Below are 25,003 nucleotides of genomic sequence, written 5' to 3' on the forward strand. Positions count from 1 at the left end.
CAAACGGGATTTTTTTTTCAGAAGACCTCGATGGCGATTCTACTGACTGACAGATTAGATGTTTAAACAAAACAATTTTATGAATGCTCTGATTTCTTCAGTTCTGATTTTAGGCGATTATAAAAATCCAAATTGTCATAATATGACTTTTAAGCTAGAAAAACAAGATTTTTCCCTTTAAAAAACTGTCTCCTGCGTTTTCATCGTAATATTGTCAGATTTTTTTTTAGTCTAGAAAAGAAAATCTGGTTTGCAGACAGGATATTAGTATTAGTATAGTCTCTAAAGAAAATCTAAAAATATTACATGTTTCTTGTTTTACTCAAACTTTTTATCATTTCTATGTAACTATTTATAAAATATATTTTATATTTAATATCATATTTGTATATTCATATATTTTGTTATGTATTGTATTATTGTATTCTGTACGAATCATTTATCTGTATTAATTCTTCTTATTATTATTTTATTTTTTTCAGGCCAGCTCGGTGGGGGACTCGTTAGCACATCTGCCTCACAGTTCTGGATATCGGGGTCTAGATCCCGGCCCCGCCTGTGTGGAGTTTGCATGTTCTCCCGTGCCTGGGTGCATTTTCTCCGGGTATTCCTGTTTCATCCCAAAAACATGCGTGGTAGGTTGATTGGAGACTCTAAATTGCCCGTAGGTGGGAATCTGAGTGCGAATGGTTGTTTGTTTCTATGTGCCCTGCGATTGGCTGGCGACCGGTTCAGGGTGTACGCGGCCCGAAGATAGCTGGGATAGGCTCCAGCAACCCGCAACCCTAGTGTGGATAAGCGGTAAATAAAATGGATGGGATGGATGGATGGATGGATTTTTTCAAGAAAGTAAGGTTTTTAAACAATAATAACAATAATATAGGTTTTATTGTACTCAGATAGTTCTGTAGTCCTATTATTATTATTATTATTATGATGTCAGCATGACATTTTTCCTAACATGGTGAAAAAATACAAAATTACCTAGTCAGTTCAGTTGTACTGCTTTTTTAAAGAGTGTAACAATATAAAATGTTTTTATTGCATTAAAACTGATGAATGTATTTTAAAGGTACATAATAACAGAAAATAAATTCCACCCTTTAAAATTTCATTTTAAAGTTTAATAGTGAAAAGAGAAACCAAATGGAAACCAGGGACTTGAAGTTCGTAAAATGAAAAATATAACCAAAAAAAAAAAAAAGAAACGAAAACAAAACCTCCACGTTGGGGGCTTCCGGGTCAGAATGTCAATCACCTGCAGGACTTGCACGTGGTTGGCTCGCCGTCCACCTATGTCTGCCCACAGTCCCGCCTACCACACGCACACGCCTGGCTGTCTGCCAGTCAGAGCAATTAAAACGCAGCCAGTGTGAGGCGAACGAGAGCCCTTAAAAGCATCAATTTTGCTCTTTTTGCTTTCTTTTTTTTGTTTGTTTTTTAAACAGGGTCTGTTAAGCCACTCAAACCAAAAGGCCCATAAGGTAATGTGAGTTCAGTTACTGCGTTTCAATGCTGTCAAACTTCCGAAATAACTAGAGTTAGCTAGCAAACGAAGTAGCAACCTTTAGCCCAGAGAAATATTCACTTGTTAATCCTTGAATTAGTCTCGAAGGGCTGCCTGAATGACAACTAAAATAACAACAAATTAACAAGGTTCCTTAAATGAGCAATGAATGGCACCAAATACCACCAGGTCTGATTTCAAACCAGTTTCTTTAGTCATTGATTTATTTAAACAGGTGTAAACCAATTGAAAACAGATTCCCATTTACAATGCCGACCTGGATGTCAGGGATTAATTTTTATTTTTTTCTTAAAAAAAAAAAAAAAATATATATATTATTTTTAATCCAGGGTAATTGCAGTCCAATAAACAGATTTTCTTTAAAAACTTGGCCAGTATTTTGTTACACACAACTTTTTTTGGAACATGTTGCAATGCATCAAATTCAAAATGAGAGAATATTGGCAACAAAAAAAAAAAAAAAAAACTATTGTTTAATATTAAATGACTTGCGACTTGACTCAGAAATTGCCTGTGTCGACATGGGACTTGACTTGAGGGCGAAGACTTGAGACATGCAAAGCAATGGTCCCACCTCTGCGTTGAGAAACTAGCTGTTAACTTCCACCACTGCCGATAGCGATGCAGACCTTTCTTTGCATCATAAAATTATTATTATTATTATTTAGTATTTACCAAACAGCATTCTGTGGCGTGAACGCCCCCCCCCCCCCAGCTTGCCGGAGCTCCACTGAAATCTTCCATCCTGCTGTTGTTCGCTGTCCAGCTATCAGCCGGTGGCCAACGCAAGCTACTCCTCCATTAACATGGCATATTCGAAGGAGCAGGATGCTATCTTGGGTGTTGCAGAACAAGCACAAAAATGTGCATTTTTCAGCAAGTAGAATACTTTAGAAATGGTGATTCGTGACTCAAACTAGCAGTGGTTCACTTTATATACATTAACTCACTGCATATTTGTGGTTCACTATTATTTTTTTTATTTTTGTGTGTGTGGAACCTACACCCAGCCATTCACTAAAGAACTCAGCTATTTTTGTTGTTGTTGTGCTCTTTATGAAACACCATAAAATGCCACAAGAGGCTGCCAAAGCCTTGTCTAAATTGGAATTGGTGTCAAGGAAGTATGTCGAAGTGATACATCTTGACTGACAGGTAAGCTTTGTATGTTTGGGAGGAGCTAGACTTACCCAAAGTTGTTAGTGGAAGTAACTGAGTCTTCTGGTGCATTTAAAAATAAATAAATAAATAAAAAAGTCTGTAAGCCATTTTAAGGTAGAGTATGGCTTTCGTTACCAAGACTACCAAGGTAGACGATGCTAGTGGCTACTACTAGCCAGAGTATGAAGAAAAAAAGTGAATTGCATTTTCACTTGTGGAGGTGGCACTTGATTGCCAAGCCGCCAAGTTATACTTGTCAGTTAGTGTCGTGGATCAGTGCATGTGGTGCAATCACAGGACACATTGCCAAACACACAATACATTGTCATTTCACACTATCTGGATCCACTGGCTCTCCAGAGACTCAACTATTTGCATACAAGATATTAAAAAGTTCATTTTCCATAATTTCAGGGGTACCCCCAATGTTCGACCACGAGCTAACACCTCGCACGAGAAGTTAACATATCAGCCTAGGCCAGTGACCGGCAACCTTAAATACTCAGAGCCATTTGGATAGTCTCCCACTTATTTCTGCATGTAACAAAAACATTTTGAACTCTTAAAGATGCTTGGTTGAAGCTTACTTTCAAATAAAATTGGTCTGTCTATTTGAGTACTCCTCCTATTCATGAAATGAAAGCCAAACTTAAGTTACCCACTTGCGGTGAACAGAAAATGCAAACCAAAAATGCCGTCTGGGTCTGTTTTCTGTCATTTTATCGCGTGTGGCGCGTGCAGTCAGCTGTCAATATTGTGTTGCTTTCAAGGTCCATTTGAACCCCACAATGTGTTCCATTCCCGGGCTCCCGACGCCAGGATCTGAAGTAACCGTTGGCATCAGGAGGGTCAACCCGAACCCAAAATGCGGTCTTGTGGAGCTTTGGGTCAACATTGATGACGGCAGTAAGCATGCCTACGAGCAGATGAAGGAGCAGATTCAGCTTCCGAAAAGGAAGTTTTGCGGCTCTGAAGGAAAAACAGGGGATCTGTGTCTGGTTTGCATCGGCAACATGTGGCACAGGGCTCGCATCATGTCCAGCCAAAGCGAGACATGCAAGGTCTTCCTTATCGACCAAGGACAGTCTTACGTTAGCACGTGGGATGCTCTGGCGTGGGGTCAGTCTGACAGCTTCTTCCTTCCTCCTGAAATTGAATCCTGTATCCTCGCCAACATCCTTTCTGTCAAGGAGAACTGGTCCAAAAAAGCTACCAAGTTCTTGACGTCCCTGGCTGGAAAGACGCTGAACGGAGTGGTCAAGCATGTCTTGATGCCAGACAGGACTATTCTCCTCGACATACCCTTAGTCTCTAAGCAAATGTGCACCCTTGGCGCTATAAGGAAGGTCCCGGCAGACGACTTCAAAGGAGTTGTGCTTGAATGCTTGACTTCGCCCAAAGAAGATGCACCTGTCACCGCCTGTAACGTGACTCTGGATCGGCGTGCGAAGGTCCAACTTGATGACCGCTACTTCTACCCTGAACTCCTCTGTGGGATGTACGAGACGGTTAACGTAACAGAAGTCACCGATCCTGGTAACATATTTTGCAATCTGCAGATTTATTCCAAATCATTGAAAACTTTGTCAGAAGAGATCCAACAGTTCTACAAGGAGTCCTCAGAATCCAAAGGGGAACGGCCGCAAACTTACGGAGAACCATGTGCGGCCAGAGGGAGTAACGGCATGTGGTATCGCTCGTTACTAAAGCAAAACATTGGACCCAGCGATGAACTTGTGGAAGTTGCATACGTAGATGTCGGGAAAACCGAGCTTGTTTCAGCAGGATGCATCCGACACATGGCGAGGAAATTCCTGAGAATGCCCGTGGTTACGTATCGCTTCTCCCTATATGGAGTGGTCGATGACTGTACCGGATGGACGGCAAACCAGAATGAATATTTGAAGTCGTTACTGCTGGACAAGACATTTGTGGCAAAAATAGAGAAGCATTTCCAAGAGACCTATAGTGTCATGCTCTATGCTGGGAATGCCCAATGCATGAACACCTGTTTCACGGAGAAAGCAAAAGTTGTCCCACCTGCTCTGGCTGAAGGACAGCAGAAAGATGTCCAGATTGAACCCCCGTCAGAGGAGCAAGATGTGCACTTTAAGAATCTTGTCAGCTCAACTGTCAAGAACTTACAAGAGAAAGCCTTGTCGCGTACAGAGAATGGATTATATATGGGCAATGCTGACACTGTTCCCTCTTCTGATCCCAGTGATTTTAACACCACAGATGACCAACATCTTTCTCAAAGCTTTCATCATGAACATGTGTTGTCTGTTGGACGCACTTTAGACGTGACTGTATCCTGTGTCGAAGGTCCTCAGAAGTTCTGGTGTCAGAAAACAAAAAGCGGAGAGTCTCTGCGAAGGCTGATGAAAGGCGTGCAAAACCACTACGCCTCTGTCCACCCTCTGCCCATTGTAAAGTCCCTCTGTGTCACTCGTAACCCAGATGATGGTATGTGGTACCGGGCAAAGATCATTACAAACCGTCATTCCCCTGAAGTGGACCTGCAGTTTTTGGATTATGGTGGTACACGAAGGGTGCCCCTTGGAGATGTCTTTCCCATTGACCCTGCCTTCCTGGAGCTGGAAGCGCAGGCCTTTCAGTGTCGCCTAGTCAACCCAAAGGTGAATTCCTCATGGACTGCTTCTGCGTCAGCAGAGTTTCAAAAGTTTTTGGCGGCGGGTGATTCTCAACATGCTGGATTCAAATGCATTGTAAAAGACAGAACTTGTGATGAAGAGGGCCAGCCGGTTAATGTGGTAGACCTTGAAACTCCATCCCAAAGCGCTTGGAATGTGCTCTCTCTTGTCCCTATGGATACATATAATTATTCCACATATGATATGGAATTGGGCACAAAAGAGAAGGTGTGGGTAACCTTTTCAGAGACCGTACACAGCTTCTTCTGCCAGCTGAACAGAAATTCTCATTTGTTTAACAAGGTGATGGAAGATGTTCAACAGCTAGTCAGCAAGTCACAGTGTTCAGGTGACCTCGTCAGATCCGATGCCCTTTGCCTTGTGCGTTATTCTGACAATGAATGGTACAGAGGAAAAGTGATTCAGACATCCCCGGAACCCAAGGTGCTCTTTGTGGACTATGGCGACACCCTCACAGTGAATTCGTCTCATGTTCGACCTTGGCCTGCCAGTGCAAGCGCGGCAAAGTCCGTCCCTGTACTGGCCGTTGCTCTCGGACTTTTTGGTGTTCCGGCTGACGTACCGCAAGAGGTCAACCAGTGGTTTGCAAATCATGCCGTCGGCACAACTGTGACTGTTTCTGTGGTGGACAGAGGCGACAGCGGGAAGCTAATGGTGGAGGTATTTGAAGGGCTGCTGAACGTCAATGTAATTGTCCGAGAGAAGGTAGCGCACGTGAAACGAGCAAAGACCAGCCAAGGTATACGGGCCGACCAGGTCTGCTCAAAACAGGTCACCACACCAGATGAGGACTTTCTAACTGAAGAACTCAATCGTATATCAAATCTGGGAGAACAAAATAAAGACCAAAACGGCAAGGGAGCATGTGCTGTAGATGAGCCATTGTTGGAGAGGCCTCAGTACACAACTCTTGTCGCTATAGCGGAGTGTGAACATGAAAAGATGCTCAATGAGGAAAGCACACAATGTTTGAATGTCACTCCAAAGGTTTTGGTAAAGACTCCAAAAGACATCAATTCCAATGATGCTGAAATGTTACAACCTGAGAAGAGCTATGCATATCACATGCCAATCATATCTCACCACAAGTCCGAGGAGATGTACGCTTCCTGCATCGTCGGACCCAGTTATTTCTGGTGTCAGTTCGCCCACACCGAAAACCTGAATGCCGTGTCGAGCCTTGCCCAGAGCATCGGAGAGGCTCTACAGGATTCAGAGGTCCCCAAGAGTTTGATTCCCGGCAGCCCGTGCCTTGCCCTCTTTTCCACTGACTCCAAGTGGTATCGCGCTGAAGTGCTTCGCAGGAACGACAGCACTGTCTGCATCCTGTTTGTGGACTATGGAAACGAGTCTGAGGTGGACATTAAAGATGTGAGATACCTCCCATGTTCTCTGATGGAATATGTGCCTCAGGCCTTTTTGTGCTCTCTGGATGGATTTGATGAGTCCAAGGGCTCCTGGGATGATGAAGTTTACGACGACTTCTACAATCTCCTGGTGGATAAGCCCCTTGCAGTTACTGTGGTCAGTGCTAAAAACAATTCAGAGATTGTGCTTCAGGAACACTCTGTAAAAATTAAGTGTGAAGGTACAGATGTAAACGAGGTCATGCAAAAATACTGGAAACCCATTTACACTCAGACTGAAGATATTCAAGCAGCCTATCCACCACAACCCTCTCCCCCAAACACAGAGTCCAACATGACCCTCCTTGAGGAGAATGCAAATGTTTCCATGTACAAGAAGCCAAATATCTCCCCAAATAAGTCTGAGATGGTCTACGCCTCATGTGTTGTAGACCCAAATTTCTTCTGGTGCCAGTTTGCCGACACGGATGCTCTCGAGCGGTTGTCCATTCTTGCTGAGGAAGCGGGACGAGCTGAGCCGCACTTGAATTCCCTCGAGACCCTCATTCCCGCTAGTCCGTGTCTCGCTTTGTACTCTGTTGACCGCCAGTGGTATCGAGCGCAAGTCATCTCAAGAGAGGACCGCAGAATCCATGTGGTGTTCATCGACTATGGCAACGATTCAGTCGTCGACGTCCGAGATGTCCGACAGCTGCCTTTGAATCTGCGAGAGCTCGCCCCTGAGGCCTTCTTGTGCTCTTTGAGGGGCTTTGGCGCGCCCAAATGGGATGACGGAGCCTGTGAGGAATTCTTCAGTCTTATTATTGACAAACCACTACGAGTGTCGGTTTTTCATGTGGAAAACCATTTAGAGGTTGCGCTTCCTCAGCATGCCGTGGAAATAGTGTGTGAAGGGATTCATGTAAATCAAATGATGGCGAAATACGGCAAAGAAAAAGATGCATAGAATATAGGTTTAAATGATTCCAGCTGTCTTGGTGGATGTGTCAATGTTGGATTAAAGCTTTCTGGTGACATTGATAGTTTGGTGGTTCAATTCCCGTTCACTGAATGATTGTCTCTATGTGCCCTGCAATTACGTGGCGACCAATACAGGGTGCAGTCTGCCATTCGCTCCAACATTTAACATAAGCGCCAGCTTCTCCGTGAGCCTGAATGGGATGAGATGGCTGCGCGGACATTCATTCTTCCTGGTCCCCTTTCATCAGTTTTTTAAATTTTTTATTTTGTCATTATTATCTTAACCTTTTTATCAGGTTTGCAAGATTGGAAAATGTCCTTTTTTCAAGCTATTCCTGATTATCTTTTCCGCCTGGCAGTTGAAAAGACTGGATTTCTCATTATTCTGACCTTTAAATGAGCTTTGCTCAGATTTATTTAAAAAAAACAAATTTTTAATCACTCATCCTCCCAGGGGGGCTAAAAAAATCATCTAACTCTAAGTTAACCACAAAATTGGTCCAAACAAAAATTTCTGCCTCGAGGTAATACAAAATATTAAAAGCATATTTGCGCCACCGGGAACCATTTAGCCACTGTCCATGTTTACCACACGGACATTTGTTGCAGATGGATGCAGTGTTGGGCCAATGAAAAACATTGCCCAAAGCAACAGAGGAGTGTCAGTGATTTTTAAGACTCTATTAGATGTGTAATGTACATATAACATGATGTACAAGTGAGCTAAATGGTACTGTTTTATAGTTTATACGTAAAATTGTAATCGCGAGCGTGCTAATGCTAATCTTTTTGCTGAAATTACTTTATAGCTCTCATTTGTTGTTTACAAGTCAAGAAGTTTTTTTTTTTTCATAGTCATGTTTTGTGTGAATCTTTTTGGCACATCCGGATTCCATAAAATATAGCCACTGGTAAGGCTAACGTCTCAAAATATACCGAACGCAACCACTCATTACCTCTCAAGTCTTACAGCAGGTGGCAGCATTGCTGTTGGGATTTGGTGTGCGTGTCTTTGTGCACTTGTGCGTGCATGCGTGTGTTGATCACAGTTGCCAGGCAACCGGCTGGGCGAACATGTCAGAGTTGCATCAGGCGGCTGCGGCAGGGGATTTCGATCAGGTCCAGGAGATTCTCAGGCGCAAGAAATGTGACCCCAATCAGCGAGACGTGGACTGGGGTTACAAGACTCCTCTGCACTGGGCTGCATCCAAAGGTAACACTTTTTTGGATAGCCTCATGTCTCAATTGTACTTGGGTGGAGTGCTTTACATGTGTTCTTTTCAAAGGTTTATGGTCCTTCCTCCATAGTCTGCCGTTGTCCAACTTCCCCCCCCAACCCCCCACATAGGAGATACAGAAATGGTGAGGATTCTCATCGAGCACGGAGCCCAGCCCTGTTTGAGGACGGAGATGGGCCGGACCGCGGCCCACTATGCCGCCGAGGCCGGTTCCTTGGCGGTCCTGAGGCTGCTGCACTCCTTCCACGCCCCCCTGGACAAGGAGGATGATGGCAGCGACAAACCGGCGCGACTCGCCCAAATCTACGGACATCATGAGTGTGTGGCATTCCTCAAGAAGTAAGACGGGGACTTTTCGACCAAACAAAATCAGCCCTCCTGGTCTCAGTCCATGTTGTTCTGTTCCTGTATTGCCTGGGTTCCACATTGATGCGTTGACAGTTGGTATTTGTTTGGGTTTTTATGCTTGCGACTGTATAATTTTGTTTTATTTGTGCCTTCTTGTTCTATCAAAACACTTGTAAATGTAATATCAGACAAAGATGACCCAAGTAAACAAAATAGTTTTTAAATGGTGATTTTTATTTATTAAGGAAAGAAAAATATTCAAAAGCTACTTGGCCCTGTGTGGAAAAAGTAATGGCCCCTTAAAACCTAATAACTGGTTGGGCCACCCTCAGCAGCACCAACGGAAGTCGAGCGTTTTTTTCAACTGCCAATGAGTCTTTCACATCTCTATGTCGATATTTTGGCCCACTCTTGCAGAATTGTTTGAATTCAGCAACAATTGAGTTTTGTTTTTTTTTCAAGCATGAACTTCCTTTTGTAAGGTTACGGCACCGCATTTCAAGTTGGGGCTTTGACTAAGCAACCCCTAAACTTTTTTTGTTTTTGTTTTTTTTTTGTTTTTTGTTTTTTAAAGCCATACCCAGGTGCGCTTCAGCTTGAGGTCACAAACTGATGACTAAATATTCTCCTCCAAGATTTTCTGGTAAACAGCATAATTCATGGTTTCATCCATCATATCCTGAAGGACGTGAAAGGGGGCAATACTTTTTCACAGCAATGCAAATAAATAGTTGTTTGTTTTTCTTCAATTCTGATTTGGCCTCGTTTTGAAATTTGATTGTTGTTGCAGGGCAGAGGTGGAAGGGCAGGCGTACCGCAAAATGGTGGCGGAGAAAGGACTCTCTGTGGATGACTTTGACGAAGAGTGGGAAGAACAAGGCAAAGACCAGCATGAACGAAAAATAGGATCTGTGAGTTAAAATAGACTTTCCCCAGACTTATAAAGCCACACTTTCAGTGTGCCTCCAAAATGTATAATCAAGGCCTGTTTTATAGCCCTTTAAGGTTATTCATGCACGCACGATGAGTTAAAAATGAAATTAACTAGTTCACATTTAACCATTTTGTGGGGGGGGGGGGGGGAGAAACCCACACTATGAAATAAAAATTCCTAAAACCATCTGAGGAGCTCTCAGTATCTTGGTCTGAACCAGTTTAATTTTAAAAGTACAAGTGATACATGACAGTTTTGATTCTGATAAGAAAACCAAACAACATCTTCAAGTCAAAATGGTAAATATTGAGATTATACAAGAATAATCTTATTTTAGTTTTCAAACCCTAAAAAATGCCTTTGTTTTTCAGTATGTAATATTCTGGAATTTACTGCATCACTATACTTTATTCATCCATGAGGGAAATTCACTCTTAGTCATTTCCACAATGAAAACAAGGCAAAGCGGGCATGCCAAACTACTATTAATATTAAAGATATGAAAATATTAAACCGTATCAAAAAGATATTAAAATATATGAACAAAATTAAACGAGCTACACAAGTCTTTTGTTAAATATACATTTTGATGTCAGATTTCATGTAACTGACTTTGTCGTGATACAAGTGGATTTCTTGTATACTTTTTTTTTTTTTTTTTTTTTTTTTGCCAACATTGCCTCCCCACTTCAGAATCAAAAACGGTGTTGCCGTGTTATTTTCCATCATCATAAAAAGATCCTATGACATTTATAGAGAATTATTTTTACTCACAGTGACTGAGACCTTTATCTCCCTACACTACAGAAAGGAACAGGACTCCCCCCCCCCCCCCCTCTCACATCTAATTCCATCTGTTTCACAAGTGTTATTCATTGCATTTTAATGAGATCTCACCCCCATTTGCAATTTTAAAGTCACTCCATGATGCTGTTAATACATGCTTAACATGATCTGCATTTTTTTTTTTTGCCTTTCTTCAAATTATGTGCCAAGAACGTAAAGTTTGAGAAGTTGATTGACATCCATCGTGTGGAAGTAGGTTGCTTCCGATTTTATTGGAATACATTTATTTTTTTTTGTGTGCAAAAAGTGTCTCCCAACTTCAGAATCCAAAACCGCACGGCCCATTATATTCCTCCATCCCCCCGTGACTCAATTCAGGGTCTGCATTCTTCAAAGGACCTCGCCTACGTGGTATTGTATTCTTGCTCCTTTATTAAAAATTTCATGGTGACGTGGCTGTGAGATTGGCCTCTGGACGGTGGCCCGAACCCGCACACAGGATTTGCACCCCTACACACACTTTGAGACCACTCCAGATGACAATGCATCTTTATTGCAAGGATCCTCTCCATGGCAACAATCCCGTGGAATCCTACGCGGGTACTGGAATAAGTAAATACTTTGTACGAAATCTTAACTAATGGGATCTTTTCTGTTACTGTAAACTGTGTGCAATTTCACTTGGGTAATGCAGTTTGAGAAGCAGTGAGCATCTTTGTAAATAGATATCAGTCTGACTAGACATTTGTTAATAAATGTCCTATTGTCCTAAAATGTAGCAATTGATTCCCTTGTTTAGTTAGTTATAAGTGGTTGTCAATTCCAAATTGAATGTTATTTTTTTTCTTTTTAAAGCATAGTTTTAGTTTTCTCTTTATCTGCATCTTTACAATTGAGGATGACATTAGTGTGCCGCGTGTGAAATTATAACATTTTACTTAATTGCTCCACAAATTAATTTACAAGAAATAATGCATCTTTGTTCATCTATTCATGCCAATGAGGCATAGTGACAGACAGAACAAATAAATGCTATTCTATTAGATGGCAGGAAGTGTATACAGTAATGAATGTGTATCTACCTTTTGTGACATTTTTGTTGGTTGGTGTGCCGTGAGATATTTTAGTTGTAAAATATGTGCCTTGGCCCCATAAAGGTTGGAAATCACTGTTGTTACAAAACAAACAGAAAAAAACGTGTAATATAAAATGTCTTGTCAAAATTGAAGACTGTTTAAATAAAGTTTATTAAAAAAAAAAAAAAATTCGACGTATGACGTTTGGGTGGGCGGGACTTCCGTCGATGACCAGCCGCCAAAATCAAACGGCTATAAGCCAGCTAGTTAAGAAAAAGTGAACATTTTGGCGACAAAATAAAGAGACGGACACCACTCGGCATGGAGGCAGCGAAAGGTAACACTCACCCGTGTGGCGCTGGCTGAGCCGTGAATGTTTCCTGGTGTATGCTAACGCTATAGCTATGTACGTGTATGCTACTCGTGCCACTATGCCGGAGTAACAGTAATAACTGTGCGCCACAGGCGTTTTAAGTCACCTGAGTGCGCTGGAGGTTCGTGCGAAGAGCCGCCACATTACAAGTCGTAGTCGCGCGGAGGAGCTGCGGAGGAGCCTGAAGGCGCTGACCGCCCAGAGGGACCGACTCAAGGCAGAGATCCACACGCTCAAGGTAAGGGAATGGAATCCATGACAGGAGCTGCACGGTACAGGATTAGCAACATTTGTTTGCAGCACACTGAGAAACACTTTGTGTTGTTTTGCCACTCCTGCTCAATCATCAATTGATAAGTGAACCAAATGTTAAGTGTGGCAGAACAGTTCCAGGACTGGTGTTACAAAAAGAGATCCAAACTACGAGTTACAAATACTTTACGAGCATAGAATCATACCACAGATTTTATTTATTTATTTTAAATATATACAGGAAAAAAAATCGACATTAAAGAGCGCTGCAAATTTAAAATTCCTTTTTGTTTTTAGGAATTATCCCAAATAAACACTAAATTATGACTATTGGTCATTAAAATTACAACTTTATTCCCAACCCCCTCCCGGACCTCCAAAAATATTCTTGTAACATTGCAACTGTATGAATGGTGACTGGTTATGATGGCTTTCTATAATTTCATTAACGAAGATGTTGTGCTCAGGATATTGAAAAACGCAAGACGCAACTGTACATTCGGTGTGCAGATGAAGAAGTGGAGGCTGAAGACGGCGAGACCGAACAACTTCTGCATCTGATGGCCAGACAAACGCAGCTGAAAGAGCTTCTGGATGCTCATCGCATCACTGGTACAGCTCCCGTACTTATTGCTTGGGCTGGCCAATATAGGCTTAATTAAACCCCCCCCCCCCCCCAAAAAAAAAATATATATATATATTTACCCCCCCCCCTTCAAATATAAAAAAAGCAAATATGCATTGAAACATTTTTTTTGCTGAATATGAACTTATATCAACTTCTACAGAAGAAATGGAAATATTGGATATATATTTTTACACGTGTGGAAAAAAAAATCCCTTTTTGTCTAAACATTTAAACACGATCCTTAATAAATTAACATTTGAAATGTTCAGCAATTTGGTGTCTTAAAATGAGCCGTCAAACTGCACGGAACAAAGACAAACACTGCAACCCTTCAGCTCTCGTGTGCTTTTCTCACGTGGAGTTGTACACGTAACGCAAGGCGACCTCTGCAAAATGTTTGTGTTGTAGAAGCACATATCTTGGTTTCCAACATATGGATAACTCACTGCTTTTGCAATGTATAAATGGGCACTGTATCTTTGGCAATATTGCTCATAATTTAATGGGTTCCTTTCCTAGGTTTAGGCAAAACAATGTGAAAATGATTCTGCTAGTTTAAAAAAAAAAAAAAAATAAATAAAAAGGATTCACCAGAGGGGTCTGAAGTCTCTAAATAATGTTGCTAATTTGGCCACACTAACTACAGTTTTTTTTTCTTCTGTTTTTTTATTAGCTCCTCTGTTTGCAGCCAAGCAGACACACTTCAAACTACGAAAGCTTTAAAAAAAAAAAAAAAAAAAAAAAACATATATATATATATATATTGAAAAAGTTAATTTAAAAGATTGACAACACTGTTAGTGTGATCCTTTTCTTTTGTCACCAGGTGGCTACAATGTCACCAAAACGCGCAGGGGGAAAGGCGTGTGCCTGACTCTGGCGACGGCCTACGAGGGCGTCTACCTGGACACGTACAACCTGGAGTTGGACATGAGGCCGACGCTGAAGATCAGTCGCCACAATGTGCCGCCGTTCATCCCGCTGAGTGACCTCGGCGAGCGGGCCGGCCTGCAGGACGACCTCAGGGGCTTCCTGTCCGCGCTCGGCACACATCTCAACGCCTTTGTGGGCCGCAGGGAGCAGCTGAGACTTGTTAAGGTGACTTTTCTGGAACCTTTTTCTCACCGAGGTACTGCAAAATTGTGCCGCGTTGATCTGCTTTTCACTCAGAACCCAGCAAACTGTGTGCGCTTTCACACAGGATCAGGGCATACCCATCCTGGCATTGCGGCAGTTTTCTTACAGGAGAGCAACACTGGAAAAAGGCTTTTAAGACGGTGTAAAATGTAGTGATGCACTGAAATGAAAAACAAGGCTGAAAGCCGAAACAGCGAAAGAAATGATGCTATTTATTAATAAAATTACATTTATGGCTCTGGCTGTGTACTACCCTCACTAAAGATCCGATCACAAACTATGGCCTGGGGTCAATTTAACATTTGGCACGACACAAAAAAGGGCGGTGACCACTGACCACTGTGACTACAAGTACAAATAAGTTTATTATATTTAGAGCTTTTCTAGTAATATTTCTTCATAACGGTGAATAAAGAAAATTCTGTTTCAGAAGCAAGACTGGGTTCCTCCAGTTTCTCCTGTGTCAATTTCCGATTTTTGAACATATCGTAACAATGAGCTTCAAGTTACTGCTTTAAAAATGATCATCTTAAATATTGCGCTGTTTTCTTTTTCTGTGGAGCTCTGTTCAGTGCATGGGCGGATCTATTCCAGTGGGGTACAGGGCAGCGGGCCACCCCAAAATCCTGAAAAATCCTACAACTGTTGCCTTATCACGTTTAACAGAAAGCTGTGCTCTACAATGGATATAAAGTCGACACAGCCCTATTCAAAGGCCATGTTTTTATGATATAGAAAAAAGGAGGAAATGGAGTGGAGGTTTTTGGAGTTGACTCAGCAGGTTCTCTCCTGGTTCATCTCCTTTTGTGGGTGCCACGCGTCACAATACTTTTGCCCATGTGGTGTTCCGATAATAGAAGTGTGGCCTTCATTCAGGAGCTCCATCCGTCGGTGATAGTGATGGAGAGCAACGCGCCGTGTTCCATCCTGGTGCTCATGCTGAGTGTGCCCAGAGAGAACAAGACACTGCTCTGCACCCTGAACTACACAGACCACACCAGATATCTGCCCACGGGGGTCCGCTTTGACTGTGAAGGTGGGTTCCGTTAAGGAGATTTATTACGCCTTTCTTTCCCCATAATTTCAAATATTTCCCACTCCCAGGTATCTTAATAACGTGGATGTGACATGTTTTTTTGTCAAAATACCCCGAGGATCAACAATTACAACTTCTTTCACACCCTTTTCTCTCTCACAAGCACATTTTCTGAAATAGGCAGTTCACAAAAGATTTACTGTTGTGTAATTTCACACTTGATGGGTTGATTGTTAAATACTTCAATAAAGTACAACCGAACTCAGGTTACATTAAATACTTCAACAAAGTACAACCGAACACAGTTTTGCTCCCGCTGCCTTTTTAAAAACATACGCTAGCACGCATGCTACCGTATGATTTAGCGTGCATGCATGCTACCGTATGTTTTAAGCTAGCGTATGTTTTACCATGCCTCCGCCCAATAATACAGTGCGCCTTATGTGTGTGTTAAATACAGAAATAGACCCTGTAACTGAAACTGCGCCTTTTAATACGGTGCGCCTTATGGTCGCGAAAATGCGGTACCTGGATACTAGCATTTAACGCCCTCAAAATATGGCCCTTTGATTACAAACTTAAAATGAATAGATTTTCCTAAATCGAGGCCTGAATTATGCTTAAAAATGACGCTGTCTAATGTTGAAAGGTTTTACTGTTGCCACAAACACTCATGTTTGATCAATATGGCCTGAAAATTATCCCAAAAAGGTCTTAAATGTGTGACTCGCAGATACTCTGAATCAGTAATAAAGAAGTGATTAACCAACTGTTATTTAAAATCTATTAATTCATATTGTCTTTTTCTAGACGAGAACCTTCCAGAGTCTCCAGAGTGGAAAAACAACCGTAAGCTTCTCATGGAGATGCCGGTTCACAGAGTTTTGGGCACCCTGAAGAACATGGACCACATTGGTTAGTCTTCATGAGTCCCGTTTGTCGTTTTTGTCCTGGAGCCTCTGGATGAATTCCATCACCTTCTTGTGCAAGCGCTCCCTCTGGAGGAGCCTTGTCTTCTCCGACTGCTCTCGAGCCTCCCGCCGCCGCCTCGCTGCCTCTCTCTCCGATATGGCGTCGATGCCGGCGATACTTTTCACCCGCACGAACGACAAGCTCCTCCGCAGGCGGCCACCTCTGCTTCTCGGCGAGGGGGGCGACGCGGACCTCGGAACCTCAGCGGCCACGCGCTGGACTATTTCCTTCATGGCCACGCCGACCGTGGCTTTGGGCCCGCAGGCCTTTACCATCCTCACTCGCCTGCGTTCGCTTAGTAGCCAGCGTCGTCGTCGTTCCAGCAATCGCTGCGTGTACCTGAACTCTGTCTCCAGCAACTCCATCTTGATGTGAAGATCTCTCTCGTCCTTCTGCTTCAACACCCTCAGCTGCACCACACTTTGCTCCATTAATCCTAAAGGAATATTTCCGTTGATACGTTTTTTAAATGTTTTGTGTTTCCTGACAGAAGCCGTTTGCTGCTATGGCTCTCTCGCTGCGTGTAATGTAATGTAATATATGCTACCTATTGTGTTTGAGGTTGTCTGCAATTACACGGTGGCATGCTCCTTGCTAGATTCTGTTTCAAGAGGCCTTTAGGGTCCAGTGCTGCTTGTATGGACAAATTATTGTGATTCACAGTTTTTTTGAAAAAAGAAACAAAAAGTGCATTTTTCAAAATCACTAAATAAAACTAAGAATACTGGTTTTTAGAATAAATTTTATAAATGTGCAAAAAATAGAGAAAAAGATGCACAAATTAAATTGCTTCTATTAATACTATGAAAAGTACCAAATCGATTTTAGGAAAATATGTCAACTCAAGTTTATGGATATAGCACTAATTCACAAGTTATCTCGAGGCACTTCACACATTGAGCAGGAACCACGTTTTTCATATTTGTGCATACAGTCTTCTTTTCCTTTCACCATGTCCTGTTAGGGGTTGCCACAGCATCCTTTACCATGTAAGCAAGTGTTTGCAGGGTTGGTTCCACCCCCCCACCCCCCAAAAAGGGGAGGGGAGCAGCACAGTGAGTAGTGGTTAGCACGTCTGCCTTACAGGTCTGAGTTTCTGGGTTCCTTACTGTGTGGCGTTGGCATGGTCTCCTTGCGCTTCTGTTGGTTTTCTCCAAACACTCCAGCATCACATTTATACAATTGGATGTAAAGATATTAAATTTGGCAGGAAATAAAACAGCACAAACCAAGTCATGATATGAAAATATTTTTAAATGATAGTCAAAGTAACTATTTGGGTCATAAAGTTAAATAAATAGACAATTAAAAATCGTTCATTTTAACTTAAATTTCAATAAATTTGTTTTCTATTTGGCAGAAAAATTGTGTCGTTCTCCATCCAGAATTACTGTATATATATTTGTTTATTAAAACAAAAAAGTCATTGGTATCAACGAGTCATTGTTACGTCTACTATTTTCTTTTTTTTTGTTTTTTTTGTTTTTTGTAAATTCGATGTTTGCCGCCGCTTTTGATTCCGACGCCACTTCCGCTGTGCACTTCCTTTTTCCGGCAGCGCTTTGCTAGCTAGCTTTCTAGCTAACTGCTCCTCCAGCCTCCCAATCACTCACAATGAGGAGAACGCCGGTGTACAAGTGACAACAATCTGCGTGTCAACGTCAACCGTGTGGCAAAGTTGATAAGATACTGCGTACAGCGTTTGGACTCCATGATCTGACCCCCGAACACCGATTTTAATTCGTCCAGAGGGTAAGAATAAACTTTTAATGAGTGCAGTTTTGCTAAGGTTAGCTTAGCACTGTCTCAAAAATTCACCCGGAGAGCAGCGTTTTTTTTTTATTTTTTGTTTTTTTTACAGTACACATAATTCGTAGTCGGATTGAAGTTCCGTTTCACTACAAAATACCTTTTGACATGTTTACTGAAACTGAAACTTCAAGTGGCGGAGAAAGAAACAAACTAAATGGTCGTAATGTAACATTTTTGTTTAAGTGGCAGTTGGAAATATGATTAAATAATAGTTTTTTTTCAATCAGTGTCATTTCATATTGCGCAAATACATAATTTTATATAATAAATCTGACGGCACACCACCAAACAAAAATGTCACGAAAAAGTTGTATACTTAAAATAAACAGGTTAATTCTGCACCTTCTTGTTTTGCTGGCATAGATAGTTGAACAAAGGATACATTATTTGTAGTGAATGAATCATTTTATGTGAAATTGCGGCCCGCCTGCTGCTCTCATGACTGGGGGTGAATCTATCCTTAAAGGTACATGGTCTAGCCATAAAGTCTTTTTCTTTTATATAGTTAACACACAGATTACAAAAGCAAATAAATAGACAAACTGTTCACGAAGTCATAAATTAAGGAGTAGCTATTGCAGTTTTTATTGCCAGTGACAATGGCATTGGTTAGTGATTTTAGAATAATTCCACGGGATTGAATGAGGTGCCCAAAGAATTGGACCATGTCTTCAAATTTCAGAATCCACAAAGATGCAGTCCTGGTGCAATTGCACGCAAATGCAGTGTCATTAAAAACGTGAATAAACACGGAGTACATAAAACAAGTCTTATTTACATATGTCATCAATTTCTAATAATAAGAAATGAGACATTGTGGACACTGTACATTATTTACTTCCCTTTTTAGTTGGTTCTTTGACTTCCTCATTTAACTTTTGAAACTTTTTTTTTTTTTTTTTTTTTCCGACATTGCAACTTTCGTTTCACCAGAACCTCCAACATGAACGACCCCAACAGACCTCAGCGCAAAATGTCCACGGCGGGGGACAGCCTGTACAAAGTCCTGGGTTTACAGAAGGGAGCATCGCCCGAGGAGATAAAGAAGGCCTACAGGTGGCTTTCACAATTTCAAACTGGTTGTTCTAGTTGCTGCTCTAACCCTCCTGCCAACCCCCCAAAAATTTTCCCACAGGAAAAAATTTAAGGTTATTTATGTGTGTACATTCATTTGTTTCAAGTTAAAACTGTCCTCATCATGAAAACGTTAGTAGCGGTACAGGCATTGTTTTAGGTAGTGTTTTAATGTTTTTAACAGTCACACAAGTGAAGTGAAACACAAGAAGTCTCACGTGATGTCACACACACGAAGGCTTTGAAGTCTGATTTTGTGACGTCGTGGTTCCCACAGGAAGCTGGCGCTGCGACACCACCCGGACAAGAACCCTGACAACCCTGAAGCGGCGGAGAAGTTCAAGGAGATCAACAACGCCAACTCCATCCTGAGTGACGAGAACAAGCGTAAAATCTACGACGAGTACGGCTCCATGGGCCTCTACGTGGCCGAGCAGTTTGGCGACGAGAGCGTCAAGTACTACTTCCTCATGTCCAAATGCTGGTTCAAGGTGAGTTGCCGTGTAAATACCAGGGGTGTGACTGTATAGTGAATCCCTGCCTTTTTTGCTGTTCAGGAATTCACCTTTTCATATTCATATAGGAGCTTTTCATGTAGGTCAAATTTTTTTTTCTTTCCCTGTGGACCCTATCCTAAGCAATTCACCAAAACCCCATTTATTTGTGGAATCTCCGTATTTTAGGCTCTGTCTGTAAAACTCTAAATGCCACAAGCAAAAGGCCTGGCTAATAAGAAATCGTAATAAGTGTCAGGGATGTATGTTGAAGTGATACATCTCGATAGCATAGCACAGTCAGCTTAACCTGAAGGTTAAATTCCAGCGGAAGTTGTTTGCGCTGCGCTATTTCTTTTCGATATTTGCGTGACAGAGATTCAAAGGAGTTAACAGATAATAATAATAATTCATATAGCAAGCCATGATGTCCGCTAGCCAGAAGCTGAGCTGCGCTATGTTTGTTTAATGAAGAAAAGTGGCAATAGCTCGAGACAGCTGCACTTCCTGTCCCTTACTGATTTAGTAGCGTGGGAACCAATCAGATACAAGTACTGTTCTGCTCCTAGTAATAACGCTTACTACCTGCAATAACTCTTCAGACCCTGCTGGTGTGTTGCGGCATCTTCACCTGCTGTTGCTGCTTCTGCTGCTGCTGCTTCTGCTGTGGCAAGTGCAAGTCCTCCGAGGAGGACGAGAGAGACTTTTACTTGGATCCAGAGGACCTGGAGGCGGAGATCAGAGAGCAGGAGGAAGGTGAGTGGCGATTTTCCATGAGCCTGTGGTCTTACAAGAAGGTCTCACGCATGCTACATTCAAGAAAAACTAGGACATTTCAGACCTGACTAGGTTCCTCACCCTGTGCACTTAAAGGGTCTTTTTCATGCTGCATTCGCTAAAAATGAGGACATTTCAGAGCTATGACTCGACTTCTTATCCCTACGCATTCATGCTGGTACAGTTAAAGTTAATTTCAGTTAATTTCAAAGCTCTGACCAGGTTCTTAACCTGTGCAACCTGTGCACTTACAAAAAGGTCTCTTGCAGGTTACATTCAACAAAATCTAGGAAATTTCAGATCTCTGACTGGTTCTTATCTCTGTGCACATTTAAGGCTGTATGTATTAAGAATGTATCCTGCTGCTATGTTAAAAAAAAAAGCTTGGACATTTCAAAAGCTTGGACATTTCAAAGCTTGGACATTTCAGAACTCTTAAACGTGTGCACTTACTAGAAGGTCTTCTGCATGATTCATTCACAAAAAAATGGGAAACTTCACACCTCAGACTCTGGTTCTTACCCGTGTGCTGATTTGACGATGTCTCCGGCATGCTGCGTTGAAGAAAAAACAAGGCAATTTTTAGACCTCCGACCAGGTTCTTATACTTGTGCACTTACGAGAAGGTCTCCTGCATGCTGCATTCAAGAAAAACTAGGACATTTCAGACCCCAGACTCTCTGACAATGTAAAAAGACAAGGGGCTTTCTGAATTGTTTTGCATTATGTTTCACAGCACGAGACGCTGTAATTGTTATTCAGCCGAGCTCGTCCGCCACCGCCGACGCTTCCGGCAAAGCTGACGCCACGTCAGGTAAAGTGCAGCTCGACTGCCGCGTGTTGACACATTTTCAGAAATGGGCAGCTCACAGAACATAGACTTTGCTGTTTAATTTCACACTTGATGGGTGGCCAGGCACGTCAGAGCCCCGACTGTTTGTTTACAAGAAGTGAAAACGCAGAGGTGGGGGACATGAGTCATATGACTTGACTCGAGTTCAATTTTAGGACTTGCGACTCGCTTGGGTAAAACTTGAAAGACTCGACTTGACTTCAACTTACTATTGGTGAGACTCAACGTGATGTAGATTTGAAGTACATGACTTGAAGAGTCTAATCCGTTTACATTTAGAAATGTGCATTGGAACCTGAAATGTAGTTTGCCATTTATTTATTTTTTTATAATTGAAAGAGGTTGTTTTTGTAGTGCACGAAAACCTGGCATGCGACATGCAGAGGCCACCTCATGTATGCACCATCATGGACAGAGCTCTAATGATTGATAACATTTTGATTCAAGGATTTTTTTCTTATTTTTTAGTATTAAATTGGAATGAGAATACCAACATACAAGGTTGACAACTCTGACATTTATCTTTATCCGCTATAAACGATAAAACCCACATAGACAGGTAAGGTACGTTTTGCTAATCGATTGGTGGTCAAACATGAACTAAGCATAATGTTGGTTATAGGTTTAATTAAGAAGACAAAATAATAGACAATACAGAGAAAAGAATGATGTGATTTTGAACGTGTTAGTACAGGTAACTAACAGGAGTCCAGATACTGAGTGCAAAGTAGCTAATGTGGTAATGGACACAACCCACAAAAAGTGAAGATGAAATGTCAGGATGAACCAAAAATGTACTGAAATTATATATTTTTGACTTTTTCTAAACTTTTAAATGCACATGTGCAACTGTTCTGTGTTTCAGTACTTTTTGAACAACTCGCTGTTCTCTAAAAAGGAGCTTAATGGCAGAATTCAGGACAGGCGTTTAATCCATGAATCTAACCAATACATTACCGGGTTGAATCAGAAGTGCTATTTAAACAGTCCTCGTCATCGTGCTGTTTACATTTTGACATCATGAAACCATGACGGCACGTCACGCTTAAGAGGCTTCAAACAGGATGCGGCGAGAGGGAAGTGGCCGCTGAGCTCGGAGCGTCACAGAATGTCGTCAGCAGGTTGCGAGAGAAATGCCAATAGCGAAAATTCACAGATGATTGACGCCCAGTCTAATTATATTGTGGGAATAGTTGTCATGTTTATTTTTAACCCTCCAAAATTCAGTCCAAATTCTGTTGTTTACCACTGCAGGTGAGGACACGCCCATCGTGATTCAGCCCCACGCCAGCAACGGCTCTACCTCCTCATCTGCAGCCGCCACAGCTGCCGTGCGCCTGACAGTCGAGGAGTAAATCGCAGCCCCGAACCCCCACCTCCCCACCCCAATTTTAGAATTTTGGATACATTTTTTGGGTAGGGTGTTACCTGGCATCTTTGAGGGGTTTATTTGTTTACAACAGCAGTTATTTGGGGTTGTTTTTAGGTGCCTCAGGGTTCGCTTTCGGATCCCCTTTTTTTTTGTATAAAGCACTGTGCAAAAAGTCTCAGGCCACGATCAGATTTTTTTGTTTTAACCAGTGTCATCATGATCATATACCGAGGTGGGCCAAAAGTAAGCGTACACGTTTATATTATTATGTCTCGTTATTATAATTTAAACAAATTACATTTAACGTTTTTTTTTTTTCTTGGCATCTTTTCCTTCCCGACCTCCTTTACTTCCCAACCTCAACGTTGCTTTTTTTTGTTCTCGCATCGTCACTTCCATCCTTCCTTTGCTTAAAACGACATTTCTGCCTTCCTTCCTCCAGTTCTTGCGCAACACTGCCTTGGAATCTGCTTTCTATGTTCTTGACTCAAATTATTTTCTATTAATCACACTATCCGTTGAAAAATAAAATAAACCACTTATGGCCCACCTTGTTTTACCAGCATGCCACTAAGTTGAGTGCAGACCTAGTTTCAGCTATTCATAAAAACGAAAATAATTCATCGAGCTTTATATATTTGTCTGTTTGTCCATTTTTAAATGTTTTAATTAGCAAGCTACTACCTGGTTCTTGGAGGGATAGACAAGAGGTGTTATTATGATTTTGGGGGTTGGATGGTTCCTGTGGGACCATATAGAATCACATGGTTAAAACAAAAACAACGCACCAAAATTGGATTGAAATGTAATTGTTACATTATGCACCATTCCTCCACAAAGGTTTGCGGCTCACTGGTTTTGTATTCATTTTTGTGAACCTGCTGTGACCTGTTCTGGTTTAGTTTTACAAGTCATATTGACTGCTGTTAAAAAAAATATATATATATATATATAAAAAAAAAGGTATAAAAACAAAGTGTGACCTAAAACTTTTGCACAGTACCATTTAAAAAAAAAAAAAAAAAAAAAAAAAAAAAAACACTTTTTTGCAATTTTTGTTGATGACATGCTGGTTTTGTTTTGGGAGAGAACCATCAAAGCCTCTCTTTTAAAGCACTTTAAAACAAAAAAAACTTGCATTCTTTGTGCCGACGTGCCAGAATAAGGTACCATCCTTTACCAGCATGCAACATAGCCTACCAACGCTAACAAAGACATGTCACAATTGTCCAAAATTTAACATTACCTTTGTAGGATGCCATTTATTTATTTGCATTACAAAAAAAATAAATACATATTGGGCTTTAGGGTGAAATTTCTGGGTAAACCTAAAATGCACTATAAGCTTTCCAGGTGGACTTGATTTGACCTTCTCTCAACTTTTGAATGCACGTCCAACTGTACAGCATTTCAGTACTTTTTTGCACGACTTGCTGTTCTCTATCAAGGAGCTGAATGGCAAAATTCACAGCAGGTGTTTGATCCATGAAACAACCAAAACATCTCCAAAGATGTCCACTTCCTTCGCTTTCTGTGACTCTTTCGGTCTCGCTGTATCTCTGCTGCAACCTCCTGATGACAGCGTTGTGTATTTGTTGTTTTGAATTTTGCCGTTCAGCCCACTGTTGTGCAAAAATTGCTGAACGGCCAGACGTGCGTTCAAAAGTTTGAAGGAGGTCAAATTAAGTTCCCCTTCAAAGGTTAGAGTGCATTTTAGGTTCATCCTGAAATTTCTCTCCAATGCCGAATATGAGTAGCGTATACGTGTACATAACCACTTTTGCTGCTTTCAGGACTTTTTAGTGCCAAAATTGCTTCATTGTGATCGTTTGGGCCAGAAGGAGTTATTTTTTTATTTCACTTGTATGCAACATGTATAAGATAAAACCTTAATTGTGACCCTTTTTTTTTTTTCTCTCTCTCTCTCCTTGTTCTTTGATGTTCATTGACTGTCAGTGTGCCAAGCGGGCCGACATAAGAAATGTATTGAACTCACTTTAGTCTCAAATAACTTGAATGTGTTTATTTTTTTTTTGACATTCCCATGTGTATCTGGTCGCCCAATGCTGTAAAAAAAAAAAGAGAGGTGTTCTTTCTGACCTAATAAACTCAGGTGTCACTGCTCCATTGGAGTGCCGTCTGCTGGGAGC

At 41.6% G+C, this 25,003-nt stretch overlaps 4 protein-coding genes across 5 annotated transcripts; all 4 read left to right on the plus strand.

Annotated features, from left to right (window-relative positions):
* The first annotated feature begins 3,477 nt into the window (after nt 1-3,477).
* LOC133413029 (tudor domain-containing 6) lies at nt 3,478-7,677 on the plus strand. The gene has a single exon (XM_061696910.1). It carries the CDS (start codon nt 3,478-3,480, stop codon nt 7,675-7,677), a length of 4,200 nt encoding a protein of 1,399 aa, XP_061552894.1.
* A 1,088-nt stretch (nt 7,678-8,765) lies between these two features.
* LOC133413067 (ankyrin repeat domain-containing protein 66) lies at nt 8,766-10,297 on the plus strand. Its single transcript, XM_061696966.1, has 3 exons — nt 8,766-8,904; nt 9,040-9,268; nt 10,068-10,297. The coding sequence occupies exons 1-3, from the start codon at nt 8,766-8,768 to the stop codon at nt 10,195-10,197; spliced, it is 498 nt and encodes a 165-aa protein (XP_061552950.1). The 3' UTR covers nt 10,198-10,297.
* Nucleotides 10,298-12,305: 2,008 nt separating this feature from the next.
* cenpo (centromere protein O) lies at nt 12,306-17,735 on the plus strand. Its single transcript, XM_061696670.1, has 6 exons — nt 12,306-12,410; nt 12,539-12,684; nt 13,166-13,310; nt 14,153-14,424; nt 15,340-15,499; nt 16,310-17,735. Exons 1-6 carry the CDS (start codon nt 12,395-12,397, stop codon nt 16,417-16,419), a joined length of 849 nt encoding a protein of 282 aa, XP_061552654.1. The 5' UTR covers nt 12,306-12,394; the 3' UTR covers nt 16,420-17,735.
* Nucleotides 17,736-18,041: 306 nt separating this feature from the next.
* Nucleotides 18,042-24,978, plus strand: dnajc5gb (DnaJ (Hsp40) homolog, subfamily C, member 5 gamma b). Of its 2 annotated transcripts, XM_061695690.1 has the most exons (6): nt 18,042-18,223; nt 19,217-19,339; nt 19,635-19,848; nt 20,454-20,607; nt 21,365-21,442; nt 22,736-24,978. In XM_061695690.1, exons 2-6 carry the CDS (start codon nt 19,227-19,229, stop codon nt 22,834-22,836), a joined length of 660 nt encoding a protein of 219 aa, XP_061551674.1. In that variant the 5' UTR covers nt 18,042-18,223; nt 19,217-19,226; the 3' UTR covers nt 22,837-24,978. The 2 variants fall into 2 exon arrangements, with proteins under 2 accessions (XP_061551674.1, XP_061551675.1); XM_061695691.1 differs by lacking the exon at nt 21,365-21,442.
* Nucleotides 24,979-25,003: the final 25 nt, after the last annotated feature.

Source organism: Phycodurus eques, chromosome 14 (genome assembly GCF_024500275.1).
Source record: "Phycodurus eques isolate BA_2022a chromosome 14, UOR_Pequ_1.1, whole genome shotgun sequence".
Classification (NCBI taxonomy): Eukaryota; Metazoa; Chordata; class Actinopteri; order Syngnathiformes; family Syngnathidae; genus Phycodurus; species Phycodurus eques.